Source organism: Schistocerca gregaria, chromosome X (genome assembly GCF_023897955.1).
Source record: "Schistocerca gregaria isolate iqSchGreg1 chromosome X, iqSchGreg1.2, whole genome shotgun sequence".
NCBI lineage: Eukaryota > Metazoa > Arthropoda > Insecta > Orthoptera > Acrididae > Schistocerca > Schistocerca gregaria.
The window spans coordinates 91649335-91666088 of record NC_064931.1 but is presented as its reverse complement, the minus strand read 5'-3'; the positions used below and the strand labels follow the sequence as shown (position 1 = coordinate 91666088).

Below are 16754 nucleotides of genomic sequence, written 5' to 3'. Positions count from 1 at the left end.
TCTGTATGCCAGTGAAAGCTGGAAAATGGATAAAAAGATAACATCCCATCATGAATAGATGTCTTCGACGCATCATGAATATCTGGTGGCCAGAAAAAATATGTAATGAGGAGCTCTTGTGAATAACAAACCAGATGCCTATAGAAGACCAGATATGAGAGAGAAAATGGGGATGGTTGGGGCACTCCTTACGAAAACCAGATGGAGCCATCGAGAAAAAAAGCATTGGAATGGAATCCCCAGTGAACAAAGAAGAGAGGAAGACCAAGGGGCACATGGAAGAGGACAGTGGAAGGGGAAGCAAAAAGAGTTGGCAAGACCTGGGCAGAATTGAGGCAAATGGCCAAAGACAGAGACAGATGGCGAGTTCTCCTGGATGGCCTATGCCCCCATAGGGGCCAAAGGAATTAAGTCAAGTAAGTCAAGCTACTTCCTGCATGACTAATTTTGACTATCAACAATGAATATATGCAAAACAATGAGTAGATGTAAAACCAAGAAAAATTTGTAGGAAAGGTAGACCTAAGATTATGAGGTAGACATTGGGATGAACGAGTGAGTGAGTGCGCCAGAGTATTTCAAATGAGATGAAAACTTAAACATACTGAGATTCAAAAGGTACTAAAAATAAAATGATGGTGTGCATACATTATAGGACAATAAGTCATTAAGGCAATAAGTATTATCAATGTCACGTGGTAACACTGTGTGTTTATTGTATTGTGCTATCAATATGCAAATATTCTTTTTCTTTTTTATACCAGTGGTTACAAGAATTTATAAAGACAGTCAGAATTGAAAGGCCACCATCACATGTTTCATCGAGAGATTTACTTTCTAGCGGCAGACATAGATTCAAGGTCAAACCTTTCAGGTTTACAAGAATAAAATTCTGAAGGTAATTGAGGGTGAAGATACAAGTATGAAACTCAGTTAAAAGAGTAGAGGAGCCTCTTCTCACTTGAAAAACTTGAAATCTATGAAAATTTATGTGACATGAAAGAACCACACCACAGTTTTTAAGACATTCAAGGAATGTTGCTAGTGAAGACAAAACTCAAAACACCACCATGTGAGAACACGCATTATGAGATGCTAAACATAGTGCCAAGTAGCTGGTGAAACATTACTGCCGACCACCGAGTCATCACTACTCACGTAGAGTTAGCCATAAGGAGCGCACTCTGATGAGACCACACCAGATTCCTGCATATATGACAGCACAGACCCAGTCTGAGGCAGTTGTAACCCCAATATATGAAGAATGCACTGACTGGTATATTAGTTTTGTTAGTGGCATTTTTTGAACTTTGATAGTTATTGGCATAGCTCTGATACTACATGAACTACATTTTGATTTGTGACTCTTCGAACTTTCCCAGCAGATATGTTGTAAATAGTCTTCACGCATTTGCCGCCAGATGATGTGCAAATTCCACAATATTTCCTCGGAGCAACTGTCCGACATCTTCAGGTGGTTCAACTTTACTGGTGGCTGGGTATGGCTGATGGTATCCGGATGTTGACAACCTGATGGCACTATTTATCTGCAAATCATTGTGCATGCTTGATTTGAATGCCTGCGCATTCTTCTCACAAATGTTTATATACAGGGCATTGATGTGCGGATGCCATTAGTCATACCTAGCCACCAGCAAAGTTGAATCACCTGAAGATGTCGGACAGTTGATCTGAGGAAATATTGTGGAATTTGCACAACATCATCCGGTGGCAAACCAGTGAAGACTATTTACTAAATTTTTAATTCTGCTGGTAAATCTTGAAGAGTTGCATCTGGTACCTTTATGGTGCGGAGATGGCGAAGAACATACGTGAGTTCGACAAGTTACGTCTCAAGAGAGGTAGATCGTTAAGCAGCCCTGCATTTTTACTGAGATGCTGTGATAAGCAAACCATTCCTACCTTTGCTAAATTTAAACATTGTATAAATTCTGTGGCTACCATTAGAATTAAACGATGGGCGAGTGCGGCACTTATGAGAGAAAGAGTGTGCTACATGCGTAAGGAATTGTGCTGGGTGCCTAGACAATTACTATCACTCCATCTGAAGGCTTCAGCGAAGTATCCTGGAACTGGGTAGCCAGGTTAGTCAAATGACAAAATACGATCGACTCAAAGCCCGAATGAAAGAAAACATACTAAGAAGATGTACCATGTTTAATCTCATGGAGAAGACTTCGGACAATGCTGCAGTTTCTGTGCTAGAGACGGGTCTGAATTTTGCTCCTACACTGAGGACCATTCCCATCTGAGATGTGATTAGTGGAATAGAGCAGGCTGATTTGAAACTTCCTGAGGATGCTGCTAAAGAGAGATGGCATGGCACATACTACATCTTGACTTGAGCTTTACCTAAGAAGTCCAACTTTAACATCATCTCAGCTGAAAGAAATGCTCTATGAGAATTGAGAAGAGATAAAGACATTGTCATCTTACCTGCTGAAAAAGGAAATGCTACTGTGCTTTTCTCACGCACAGAATATAATAGCAAGGTATACAAACTGCTCAATGATCCTCCATACAGTAAATTAAAAAGTGATATGACAGGTAAAATCCAGAGAAGGACTTTGAAACTCATCAGGACAAGCTTGATTCCACTGCAAGTCACTAGCCTGCAGTTTCTCCTAGACTCTATGGCATACCCAAGATCCATAAGAGTGGGGCGCCTCTCCGTCCCACTGTAAGTAACATTGGAACATCTACTTATTTTGTTGCCAAATATCTGACATCACTATTGGGACCTCTCATAGGCAAGTGTGATCATCATATTCAAAACTCTGAAGATATCACAGGTCGCCTGAAAACTCTTCAATTGCAATCGTCAGATCTCTTAGTAAGTTTCTATGGTGTGTCTTTATTTATAAAGCTGTCCTTGCAGGACTCTTTGAGATCATTAGCAACAAGTTTCAGAAGGACACATGCTGACTTCAACATACTTCTTATTCCATTACCAATATTTTGAATAAGTGGATGGTGTTGCCATGGGAAGCCCTCTGTCTCCTGTACCTCTTTGTTTTCTGGGGTGTGGTGTGACCACATGGACTTGATACTCTGCCTACATTTCTTCAGCATTTAAATTCATTCCTTCTAAATATAAATTTCACAATGGAAGTGGAAAAAGATGGCACTTTACCTTTTTTGATGTTTTGGTATGAAGGAAAGCAGATGGAACTTTGGGACACAGCATCTACCTCAAGCCATCGCATGCAGATATGTATCTGCAGGACACAAGCTGACATCATCCTGCACAACGCAGCAGTGCATTACGTATGATAGTTAATAGAGCACCATGTGGTATCTGATCCTGAAATCCATCGATTTATGATGTTGTCCCCATATCGGTACACATCCATCCACTCAATACAATTTGAAATGACTCGTCTGACCAATCAACATGTTTCCAGTTGTCAAAAGTCCAATTTTGGCATTGACGGGCCCAGGCAAGGTGTAAAGCTTTTTTATCATGCAGTCATCAAGGGTACATGAATGGGCCTTTGGCTCCAAAAGCCCATACTGATGATGTTGTGTTGAATGGTTCATGTGCTGACACTTATTGATTGCTCAGCACTGAAATTTACAGCAATTAGCAGAAGGGTTGCACCTCTGTCAAACTGAATGATTCTCTTCAGTCATTGATGGTCCCGTTGTTGCAGGATCTTTTCCCGGCCACAGCAATGGGAGAGATTTGATGTGTTACCAGATTCCTGATATTCACAACACACTCGAGATGCTGTGTCCCATAACTCATCCACCAACTATAGCACCACGTTCAAACTCACTTAAATCTTGATAACCTGCCATTGTAGCATCAGTAACTGATCAAACAACTCTGTCAGAGACTTGCTGTCTTATATAAGCATTGCTGACAACAGTGCCATACACTGCCTGTTTACATATCTCTGTATCTAAATACACATGGCTACATCAGTTTTCTTGGTGCTTCAGTGTATATAAAATAAAGTTATGATAACTTCTGAATGGTTTGCATTAGAACTTTCAAACTGCATGGTTGGCTGTATGGCATGGCGGGTATTAGTATGGATGGTTTAGTGATGAAGCCCACTTCCACTTGGATTGGTTTGTCAATAATCAAAATTGGCACATTTGGGGGAAACAGAATCCGCATTTTGCAATTAAGAAGTCTCTTTATTCTCAACGGGTGACTGTGTGGTGCACAATCTTCAGTTATGGAATAATCAGTGCAATAGTCCTTGATGGGATGATGACTACCAAATGGCACATGAAGATTTTGGAAGATGATTTCATCCCCATTATCCAAAGTGAGTCTGATTTCGACAAGATGTGGTTCATACAAGATGGAGCTTGACTCCATCGATGCAGGAGAGTGTTTGATGTACTGTCGGGACCGCTCCAGAGTACCCAGAGGCCCCTGGCATGGGCCTCAATTGGCCACCATATTCTCCGGATCTAAACACATGTGACTCCTTTTTGTGGGCTATATTAAAGACAAGGTGTACAGCAATAACCCAAAAACCATTGCTGAACTGAAAACAGCCATTCAGGAGGTCAGCGACAGCATTGATGTTCTGATACTTCAGCAAGTCATGCAGAATTTCACTGCTCATCTGCGCCACATCATCGCCAATGATGGCAGGCATATTGAACATGTCATAATCTAAATATGAATAGTGTATGCATGCCATAGTTAGTAACTAATTTACCTTTTTTCTCATATAGTTCAATAGTTGTCACCCTGTACAATAAACACCACACTTTTCAGAAAGCACACACAAACAAATTTGGTTGAAACTGAGTCCTAACTTGATCTTCTATTTAATGGTTCAGTGCTTAATCAAATCTAACAGGACAAGAACACTGAGAACATTTTATTTGAGCATAATGTTGCAGGAAATTTTCTTCTGATACTTTGTTTAGTTCTGAAATACATATAATGCAGAATCATCATCATCTTGTAGTTTCCCACCACTGGTAGGGTCTGCTTGGAAAACAAGCATCTCCATCTTCTCTGGTCTTCTGCCACCTCTCTGTCACTACTGTGGCCCAGAATTCTCCTCTTTTCCACTCCTTTCAGCCATTTGTACACTGCCCTTCTTCTTTGTCTCCTACCCTCAATCTCCAACTCATGCACCTTCCTAGGTATCGTCTATTCATACATTACCTGCGCATGCCTGTACCATTTTACTCTTTATTCCTTGGTCTCCTCTTGTATTAAAACTGAACTCCTCCCAAACAGGCCGTGAATGCCCAACAGTACCACCCGGCTGCCGTGTCATCCTCAGACCATAGGCATCACTGGATGCGGATATGGAGGGGCATGGGGTCAGCACACCACTCTCCCAGCGGTATTTCAGTTTCCGAGACCGCTTCTTTTGTATTGGTCAGTCATTTATCATATCCTTTCCATGAACAAAAGTTACATGTACCTGACTTCCCAAAAACTTCATTTCATTTGCTTGAACCTTATTTTCTCTCACTTCCTTCATGACACAGGTTTAAAGGTGTACAACAGAACAGGTATATAATACATTTGGTATATAACCTTCCTTTTCTGGGCGACCTCTTTGTTCCATATTAATCCTCTCAAAAAGATATCAGTTTGCCTTGCATCTTGACTAACCTCTTTGTCATTCTTCTATTTTTCTGTATTACACTCCCAACATACTTGAAACTTAACACTATCTTCAGCTGTCATGTTTACTACAGGTCCATCCTTTTTCTTGTAGTGTCCACCAGATCACTCTCCTCTGAATTAAATTTTAGGCCAAGCTATTGTACACCCTCCTATCATACACCTAACTGCTACAGTATTTCCTCCTCATTGTTTCCCCATACCATCAAATCACCAGAAAACAGCATCACTGTATCTCCCACCACCTGTATCATATCATCACCAGTAAGAAAAGTAACAGAAGCAGTGATTTTCCTTCTGTCATATCATTTATCTATGTCAGCCTTAACTATCTTTCACTCTCAAACACCTTATACTTCCCAGTCACAGTCCTTTGAACCTCAGCGCAGTCTGCTTCTCTGTCCCTTTCTTCTTGGTACCTCCAAAAATTTACTTTTGGGAACAGCGGTGTACGACTTCACTAAGACCATTAGCAGATCTCCCCCACAATCATATCAATGTTCTTACAGCTGCCTCAATACAAATATGACATCTACTGTGGACCTACTTAGCCTGAAACTGTAGTGTTGTTCTCTTTGGTGCTTTTTCATTGTTTTTTGGATTTGTCTCTCCAGACTTCTCTCCTAAATTTTTCCTCAGTAGCACATAAGAATAATGCCACTAGTTATTTTACACCTTTTCAGCTTCTCTTCTTGAATACAGGTACAATTATTCTATTCATCCAGTGTTATGGACTCATCATTTCATTTTGTAAAGCTTTCATAATTTTATACAGCCAGTGTATATCTACATCTTCCACTGCTCTGATAATTTCCACACATTGTTCATCCAATCTCACTGTTGTTCCTCCTGTCATGCTTTTCAGTGGCTCCTGGACTTCTTCCCACACCAGATTTTTTTTTTTTTAATTTCCAATCACTCTCTATCTCGTCCATATTTCTATCTTCCTCAAATACTCTATCCAGATTCAGCAAACCATCAAAATAGGTCCTCCATGGCTCTATAAGGTACAGTTCCTCCACCTCATTTCCATTTCTATGGGCCATTTTTCCATTCCCTGCCATTCCTCTTCTCCTATTTCTGATCATTCTGTACAGAGTGTTCTTATTTCCTTTGTTATCCTGTTCATGTTCCATTTTTCTATCCACTTTCTCTTTTCCTCTACAATCACTATTTGTACATTCCTCTTTCTCACTTCATATTCTTCCCTTGCTTCTGATGTCCTTTGATGAAACCATACCCCAAATGCTTTATTCTTCTTCAAAACTGCTTCTTTAACTTCAGAATTCCATCAATGCATTCCTCTTTACTACCAGTTCTTTCACATACATCCTTAGCTGCTTTTACCAGAGTGCTATTAAAGCTATTCCATGCTTCTTCCACAGTTTGCAACTCAGCCAGTGGGAAGTTGTATGAGTGTTCATGTCAAAACTGGGTGTTTATAAATTTGAATTTCTGGATGGAGCAATATGTAAAATAAAGGAAAGGCAACCACTCACCTTTCGATGCGTGGAGCGCAGTAACACATAACAGAAAACAGCATTCACACTAGCTTTCAAGCACTAGCTCTTTTTCCAGAAATAGTACACACATTCACAAACATACAACCACACAGATACCAAAATGCATGTTCTCATGGCCACAGAAAAACTAATTATTGATAATTGATTACTGAAAGCAGCTGCCTGACCTGATGGAGGTGGGAAGGGATAGGGAAGGACACCAGGAAATGGTAGTGGGAAAGAGGCAGGTCTCTTAACGGATGGCTTCGTCTTTGAACAGATGATGAAAAAGTGCAGAGTGTACAACAAAAAGAAATGTAGGAAGAGGGAGATGGGGAGAACTGAGGGGGGGGGGGGATGCAGGCTCTCTCTCTCTCTCTCTCTCTCTCTCTCTCTCTCTCTCTCTCTCTCTCTCTCTCCCCCCACCCTTTCAACCCCTCAGTTTTATGTCTCCCCTCCCTTTCTCCTTCTTTACCTTCAGCTTCCTCTCCTATTTCTCCCTCCCATTTTTCCCCTCTGTTCTCCCCATCTCCCTTTTCTTATATCTCTTTCTGTTGTACCCCCTGTATCTTTTTTGACTTGTTGTGTGCCCATGCCTCTTTCCTGCTACCTCCTCCTGGTGTCCTTCCCTACCACTCCCCTCCTCCATCAGACCAAGTGACTGCTTTCAGTCATTGAATCTCAATAATTAGCCTTTCTGTGGCCATGAGTGAGTGTGTGTGTGTGTGTGTGTGTGTGTGTGTGTGTGTGTGTGTGTGTGTGTGTACTACGGCTGGAAAAAAGAGCTAGTGCAAATGCTGTTTCTGGTATATGTTATTGTGCTCCAAGCATCGACCTGCTAGAGGTGAGTAGTTGCCTTTCCCTTGTTTTACATACTGTTTATAAATTAGAATACACTTTATGAGAGTCAATGTAATAGAGGTATTGCCCTATATGCAAAGACTAAACACAAACAAAATATTGAAAGACACTAAGATTAATCTGGCTGTAAATGGCCACTGAAGAACATATAGTAACAGGGTGCAGATCTCCATAGAGAAACTCTCGATTGTCTATGAGAAAACTTGGTACACTTCTACTTGTCAGACAAAAAGAAGCAGCTAGTAGTTTGTGGGCATCCAGTTTCTCTAACTTGTTTGTTGTTTAGTAAGGTATAGTGCAGTTTTAGCAATTTGTGTATTTGAGTCAGAAAATTTTAAGGTAGAAAAAGGTGAGAGAACTATCCTTGCATTTCCCTGGTATAGTTTTGGTAAGCCAAAGCAAATTTAACAAAGGATGATAAGAATATGTTTTTCTGGATTGGTCTACATATATACTGTGCAATACCTGACTCTTAAAAACTCACAGCTCACATGTAACATTCTCATTAAGCAATAGAGCATATGATTCTACAGTAAAAGATCAATACAGATTACCTCCTGCTCCACCATTTCCAGCCCACTGTCTCAAGAATTCAATCAGGAAAAATGTGTCAAAAATATCCATTCCTCTCGTGGGTTGGTCCAGCACAACTATATCAGTATCCAATAACAGCTGAGATGCCACACTCAGTCGACACTTTTCAGACATTGTCAGACTAGCCACTTTGGTGTATCTCACTTGATCTAGTCCTAAATCTTCAATTAGAGCATCAATCTGAAACACAAAGAAGGACAAAATGTGAAAAAAGTATTGCAAAACTATGACATGGATTTTTTTGAAACTTCATGAAAGTAAGTTGAAAAATAAGTTCTTGTACTTTGCTGCTTTGCAAAAACAGGAACAGTTCTCCCTATAATTTCTGTATTTGACGAGATGGAAGTCTAGTAATATTAGGTTGGTGCACAAGTTCATAGTGTTTTTGCTTTGCATGTTGGTATTCCAGTTCCTTTGGGTTTATTTATCAATTGTGATTTTTTTTAAATTTTTAATTCACTGCTGCTACATGAGTTTACATTTTGCCATTTTGTCATTTGTATATAATGAGTGGAGCTATGGATGCTAGAAAATTGAGTGCCAAGTCGAAAAATTGGAGTATTTCTGATATATTCTTCCGTTTGAGTTCAACAGAGGGGTGAAAACAGTAGAGGCAGTCAGAAACATTTCTGTTGTATATAGGGATAATGCCGATGGACAAAGCATGACAAGAAAATCGTTCTCTCGTTTTGACATTAGTGACTCTCCACATTCAGGAAGATCTTCAGGGTTTGATGAAAATCATTTAAACACGTCAATCCACACTGATCCATGCCCCTGTACATTGTCAAATGTTATTAACTATGGTCATTCCACCATCATGCAACATTTTCATGCAATGCTGAAGGTTCAAATATTTGGAGTATAGCTACAGCATGGTCTAAGCCAAAATCACAAACATCAGTGGGTGGCCATATGTGCATCCCTGCTTGCTCATCATCAATTGGCTAGTGAACAACACTGACCACCACTATCCTGTATTGTTACTGGTGACAAGAAATGGTGTCTTTTGCTAACATAGGAATGGTTGAGCAGAAACAAAGCAGCGACACCGGGTACAAAGACTTGCATGCATTCACAAAACATAATATTATGTTTCTCATGGAATGGCGATGGTGTGCTGTACTATGAACTGCTTCCCAGAGGTATAACCATCACTGCTGACATTTACTGTCAACAACTGAGATGTCTTGCAGATGCAGTCCAAGAACATTGACCTGACGGACTACATGAAGTGATGCTACTCCACAACAACAAGTCATTCCACAACCACTTTATTCATATGGTCTTGCACCCTCGGAGTTTTCATTTTTTCTGCTCTCTATTGAACAACCTTCCAGGAATTACCTTTCCAGATGAAAATGTACTCTGAACATGGCTTGATGAGTAGTTCACCTCAAATACACATGATTTCTACAGTTTGGGAATCAAAAGGTTACCCCAGCATTGGGAGACTGTTGTACATAGTGAAGGAGAATACATTGTTGATGACTAAAGTCTCTGTCATGTTTATTAAATGTATGAGAAAATGCTACAAGTTTATGCACAACCCTAATAAGCATTGCACAGGCACACAAGCCAACAAAGAATACCTGATGCAGTGACAGCCGGAAAATGTGAACACACTGTATGAATGTCCATAAGAACATGTACAGACATTAATCCAGTTTCCAGACTCCACAGAATAGCATACTCTTATATCCAACAAGTGTGAAAGCAGCATCATAAAATGGTATACGGTTTAATAACAATGAATGAAAAAAGTTGCTATCTAACAACTACAGATTTACTGCATTTACCCAAATATAAGATAACCCCAAATACAAGACAACCCCTTTTCTTTTAAGGACATATTTTAGCATATTCTGAGTAATCAAACCACAAACTGTTTTATTGATGTAAAGTATCTTCCTTAAAAGTTAAAATTATACCTATTATAAATTTATGCCATTTATTGATTGTCTGTCATTTGATGTAACAAGGAAAAATAATAAATAGTAAAACCAGTGATTTACATTAATGTGTGGTCTATTTCTTTTCTATCTTTTCTGCTTACTACTCCTGTCATCTGCAGTTTTACTGCTTTTCATCATCACCATCACCACCACCACCACCACCACCACCACCACCACCACCACCACCACCACCACTGCACCACCATTCTAATAGCACAGCTGTGAGGTTTCTATCTTCGTCGTCACAAATATCTGGCTGTTTCTTCTGAATATGTTGTGATTCCTGAGGTTATAGTTACATTAGGATCTGAGATCCCAGTTGAATTTCTTTTTCCCCAGGATACATATCAGATTTCATTATTATACTGATGTTAAGTGGTACAATGTCTCTTGCTTCCAAACATATCGCCTGCCCGCCTCTCTTTCACTAGTTGCATAGATCCAGCAGCTGGCTGACACACCCCCTTTCATTCCTGTTACACATCACAGAGCATGTCAACAACATTGTAGCATGACACATGCGAGTACGTCACTGGCCCTTATCTAGACTTTTACAGTTTCCTGCAGACATGAATGCTACTGGTGAGTATCTGTTGAGTGTTTGTCCAATTTTAAAGTCAACCAAATTCCTACTACAAATGGATTCAACCAAACTGCAGTTTGAACATGGTAGATGTTCATAAAAAGCCAAAGTACAGGGTATAGATTCCACCAGTTGACAACACAGCATAATCTGTTGCTTGCGCTCTACTCGCCTCCCCACACTCATCGCAGTTCTCAGCCAAACCAGTGTTACTCTTCTCCTACAACCCTTCCATTGTGCTGTGCTTGAGCAGCTGTGAAAAACAAATTGCAATATCTTCTGATGGGCAAGTAATATAAAATAACAGCAAGTTAGAGATAAATAAAAAATTGTAATCACATTTCAGTCCAATTCTCAAACTTTTGTTCATCCCATGATCTACTGAAGTCTGTGGGTACTATCTCCATGATGGACCTTACTGCTGTAATTTATTATTGCAATAACAATTACAGTCAGTTTAATATGATTTATTTCATTTGTTACGCTTTTCATTCAGGATTAATTTCCGTTCTTGTTTCATCTGAATGTCTCTCATAAACTAAATAAAGTACTGATCTGGTTTCAGAATCAAGTAAAGTTATTTGCATGACAACATTTAAGCTTTTGAATGTTACCTTTCCTTAAAAAGCAGCATTAATGTTTGTATACGGTATCCATACATAAATGAGAAACTTTATTGCAAGCCTGTCAAATACAATGCAAGTTTGTTAGATGATAGATCTTAATGCTGTTTCTTTCTGTGTTTCACAAAATTGTCAAATTTTAAGCAGAACAATAGATTATTGTAGCAGCTAGTTCATAGTTTCTCGTGTATCTCTTGCAGTAGCAGTGCACGAGTCAAATGTCATGTGACTGGTCAAGCAATGCTGATACTGTATCGAGTATTTCAGCATATCAGGAAATCTTGAGCCTGTTTTAAGGATAGTATGATTTGCTAGTCCTGCCCTTCCAGATTCTTCAAAATAAATCTGCACATGGCCTCAATAGATAAAGCTTCATCTGTGAATGAAAGATGGCCCCTATATACTCTATTAAACAATGTAAAAATGTTGACCTCATCAGCAATAGCTTAATCTGTAAATATAAGACAACTTTGCATTTTTTTAATAATAAACTCGAGAAAAAATCTCATTCTGTAAATGGATAAATACAGTGTTTGTAAATAGCATCCAGATAACAGTGTGAGAGAAAACACAAATCACACTGAATTAGTTGGAGATAAAGTTTAATATTCATCTTATCCTTAAAGGGGTGTTATCTACAAATTCTTATGCTTGCATGAAGTATGCTCTAGATGGATTTCATAGACACTGTATGACCAAGAAAGGCTCGAGGTAATACCAGCTTTCCCCAAAACACCAGCGACATTTTACTGCTGAATATTTTGTCACATTTTGAGTCAGTAATGTACTACTTCAGTTTTGTTTATTTGTAAAAGAGGATTATAGTATGCAGTTTTCAAATTTATTGAAATAATTTTCTGGAGGAAAAATCTGAAGTTATGAATATAGCTGAAACACAAGAGATGTTACTGTACAACTAAGAGCCTACCTGATGCTAACAGTTTCTTCTTACTACAGAAATTGTGTACTTATAGCTCAAAATATTAGGTTTCCTGTCACAGTACACTCAATAAATTCATTGCACTCTTGGCACTGCCACATGTCTCCCACCAGCTACAGCATGGACTTAGGACATTCACCAGTTTGTTAAAATGTATAAACATTTAAAGCATAAATAGTTTCCAACTAAATACAAAATTGAAAAGAAAATTGTGAAAAAATCCACTAGCAACATGGCACAATTTTCTTGGCAGGATGTATGAAAGATGCAAAGGCAAACTGTGTTCTTTATGCTGTGGTATAATTAGCTATTAAATCACAAAACAATCATGGAACTTTTTGTTGGTCTATACTAATCATAGAAAATCCAACAGTCATATTCCAATATATTACATGTATGTTTAATGCACTATTTAGTTCAGAAACAAAATGTAACAGTAACTATCATTTGCAGAAACATGTATAAAGTACAGCAATTAAGATTATTCATAAAGCACAACAATTAAGATTTAATTTACCTTAACACATTACACATATACCTTACCCTGTCTTTAATCGCCATTTTTGTGATGAGACTGCTGGCCTTTCGCATCCAGTTGTAAAAATGAAGTGTCTGAAGAACACTCAGATCTGGGCACAGGAAGCCATCACAATGGACATATGCAACACATTCCTTTAATTGTTTTGAATGTACTGGTTGCCCATTTAATATGACGTCACCACGGATCTTGCCTATGTTAGAGGAACGCCCTGATAACACCTCCAGTAGGGCCGTGCCTTCTTCTTCTGAAATTTGTGCATGAAATACTTCTGTTATACTTTGCACACAGTTTTTTCATGTTCATTTATATCTTGTCCACAATTGTGAGAATCTACAGCTTCTCTGATGTATTACTAAAATGGATATTAGAGCACTTTTTACAAACTATAGTTACAAATGATAATATAAACATAGATTAGTTGTCTGTTGTTTATTTCACAAGAACAGATATGTTGAGAAGTTTATGGTATGAATGTTGTCATTATAAATGGTGAAGTAACATAAGATGGAAGTCATTTTTAGTGCTGAGATGGACCTTTTGTACATTAACCAAATTGCCACATATGAGACTAGCAAATGAAACTACAGAAAGAAATGTATGTGTTATAGTGATTAACTTAAGATTTTACTCTGACAGTGAAGATGCATGCTATCAGAATATGCTACAGGTTAAACATCCATGAACACATTACATTTAAATTTAGTAACCTAAATTTACTCTATACAGATTCATTGAGTATATGCTACTTATTGTGAGTGAACCTGTACTTTTAGCTGCATTGTGTGTTAGGACCTGAACGAATCATATTCTGCAGTTATGGTAAGCTAGACTTTGCACTACCTGTGAACCGAGTAATGACAATGTGAACAGTGCTATTGTAGTTTTATTTGCTACCACATCCTTAAAACACAGCTGTTTATGTGTCCTACAGTTTATATTACAAAGCTTCCCACAAATAAGGGATGAAGAAGAATGGTAATGATAATACAGTAAAATGCATGATGTAAATTAATGAAAGCAACTTCAGGAATAGTCAAACAACAAACTTCTGGGCTACATAATTACACGATTTTATTTTATGAAATGCACTCAACTTCTACATCTGATGATCTGTGTGCACTCTACATCTACATGTGCCACTGTATGGCACATAACAGAGGGTACTATGTGCCACTGCTAGTCATTTCCTTTCCTGTTCCACTCACAAATAGAATGAAGGAAAAACAACTGTCTATATGCCTCTATATGAGCTCTAATTTCTGTTATCCTATCTACATGACCCTTATGTGGAATGTACATTGGTGGCAGTAGAACCGGGCTGCAGTCAGCTTCAAATGACAGTTCTCCAAATTTTCTCAGTAGTGTTCTGCAAAAGGAACATATTCTTCTCTTCAGGAAAACACATTTGAGTTCATGAAACATCTACACAATTCAACATGATTCAACATATTGGTAAGAAATATAACAAGTTGCCTGTGAATTGCTTTGATGTCTCTCTTTAATCCAACCTGGTGGGAATCCTGAACAACTGAGCAATACTCAAGAATGTGTCATACTAGTGTTCTATCTGTGGTGTTCTTTACAGATGAACCATGCTTTCCTCAAATTCTCCGAGTAAACCAAAGCCAACAATCTGCTCCTTGATACCAGGCTTGTGTCCTCATTCCATTTCATATCCCTTTGCATTGATATGCCTTTTGTATTTAATTGTTTTGACTGTGTCAAGCAGCACAACACTAATGCTGTATTCAAAAATTACAGATTGTTTTTCCTCCTCATTAACTTACGTTTCCCTACATTTAGTGCAAGCTGCCATTCATCACATCAACTAGAAATTTTGTCTGAGTCATCTTGTATCTTCCTATACACACTCAATTATGAAACCTTCCCATACATCACAGAATTATTAGTGAACAGCCACAGAGTGCTGTTCATCCTGACTGTCAGGTCAATCATGTGTATTTATTCATTTATTTACAGATCTAGTTCCGTAGGACCAAATTAAGGAGCAAATCTCCAAGGTCATGGAACATATCAGTACATGAAATTACAACATAAAAGTAATAATAGATAAAATAAAATGTTTATGAACCCAAAAAGTCAAGGCATAACTTCAAGTAATGCAATCAACAACATAAGAATCAGCTAAATTTTTCAAGGAATTCCTCAACAGAATAGGAGTGTCCCATGAGGGGACTCTTCAGTGTCAATTTGAAAGCACGTGGATTACTGCTAAGATTTTTTAATTCTTGTGGTAGCTTATTGACGATAGATGCAGCAGTATACTACACACCTTTCTGCACAAAAGGTGAGGAAGTGTGATCCAAATGCACATTGGATTTCTGCTGAGTATTAACTGAGTGAAAATTGCTTATTTATTTAGTTTGTCCTCCAAATCCTACATATATAGAATATGTACAAGGATATTGGACATGGTTAGGTATTTACAAGATAAAATACAGTTTGTATTGCAATCCAGGACTAGATATTGAAGTAATTTAGCAAAGATTCATACATACAACAAACATTAGAGGCAACATACAAAGTATAATATTCATAATGCATATTTATATTTGTTGTTTGGCTTTTATGTATCCTGTCAGATTGTAAAAGCAATGATCAATTAAATAAGCCTTTACTTCAGCCTTAAAACTACAGAGTTTACCTGCTGATTTAATATGGTTAGGTAGATTGCTGAAAATCTTTATCCCAGTATGTAGTGTGCCTTTTTGGCACAATGATGTTCTCACCTGTTTCATATGAAGGTCAGATTTTTGCCTTGTATTGTGTGCATGTATATCTTCATTTTTTAATAAGATATCTGGGTGTCTATCAATATATTGTTTGATGAAAACAGATGTTTCATAGGTAAAAATGCAAGGAAGAGGAAGAACTGACAGTTTTTTGAATATGGGTCTGCATGATTTTGTATTGTTTACCCCTTCAATAATTCTTAATATTCTCTTTTGCATCATGAAAAGTTTAATATTTGTTGTTGCATTGCCCCAGAATATTATGCCATATTTAATTACAGAATGCACATAGGAGTAGTATACATTTAACAGACTGGCTTTGCTGCAACAAGTTTTTAAGATCCGTATCATACTGCTTCAGCCAACATGAGTGTACTGTGTGCCCTAAGTGTTGGGCTGTTTGCAACAAGTGTTGAAAGAAAGGCCACATTGCATTGATGTGTAACACCTCTTCAAATGTGGTGGACACAGTAGTACTGATGGACATAAACTGTACCTTTACAATGACTGTCTCCCTGAACAAATTGTTCATTGACTTACATGTGTTTAATAAGCTGCTAAAAATGCAAGTGGATGCAAGAGTAGCAGTGACCTCGGTAAATATGCAAACATACATGGACTTGAGCTCCCCTCCCTTCTCATAGATTTCATGGAAGTTGGTTAGCTACAATAAACAGCAGATTCTGATCTTAGGTAGTTCTCTGCTCCTGTATCTTACAAATCTGTTGTTCACCCTCTCATCTTCCTTGTTGTTTATGGATCATTCCCTT

The 16754-nt window shown here is 38.3% G+C and overlaps 1 protein-coding gene across 1 annotated transcript in view; it reads right to left on the bottom strand.

Moving 5' to 3' along the window:
• LOC126298783 (ATP-binding cassette sub-family G member 8) overlaps positions 1-16754 on the bottom strand; it is a 290336-nt gene that overhangs the window by 54037 nt on the left and 219545 nt on the right. The window contains exons 9-10 of the mRNA XM_049990244.1: positions 13234-13475; positions 8550-8769 (exon numbers count right to left, since the gene is read on the bottom strand). Of these exons, the coding sequence (XP_049846201.1) occupies positions 8550-8769; positions 13234-13475 (462 nt within the window). The remainder of the gene's footprint in view (positions 1-8549; positions 8770-13233; positions 13476-16754) is intronic.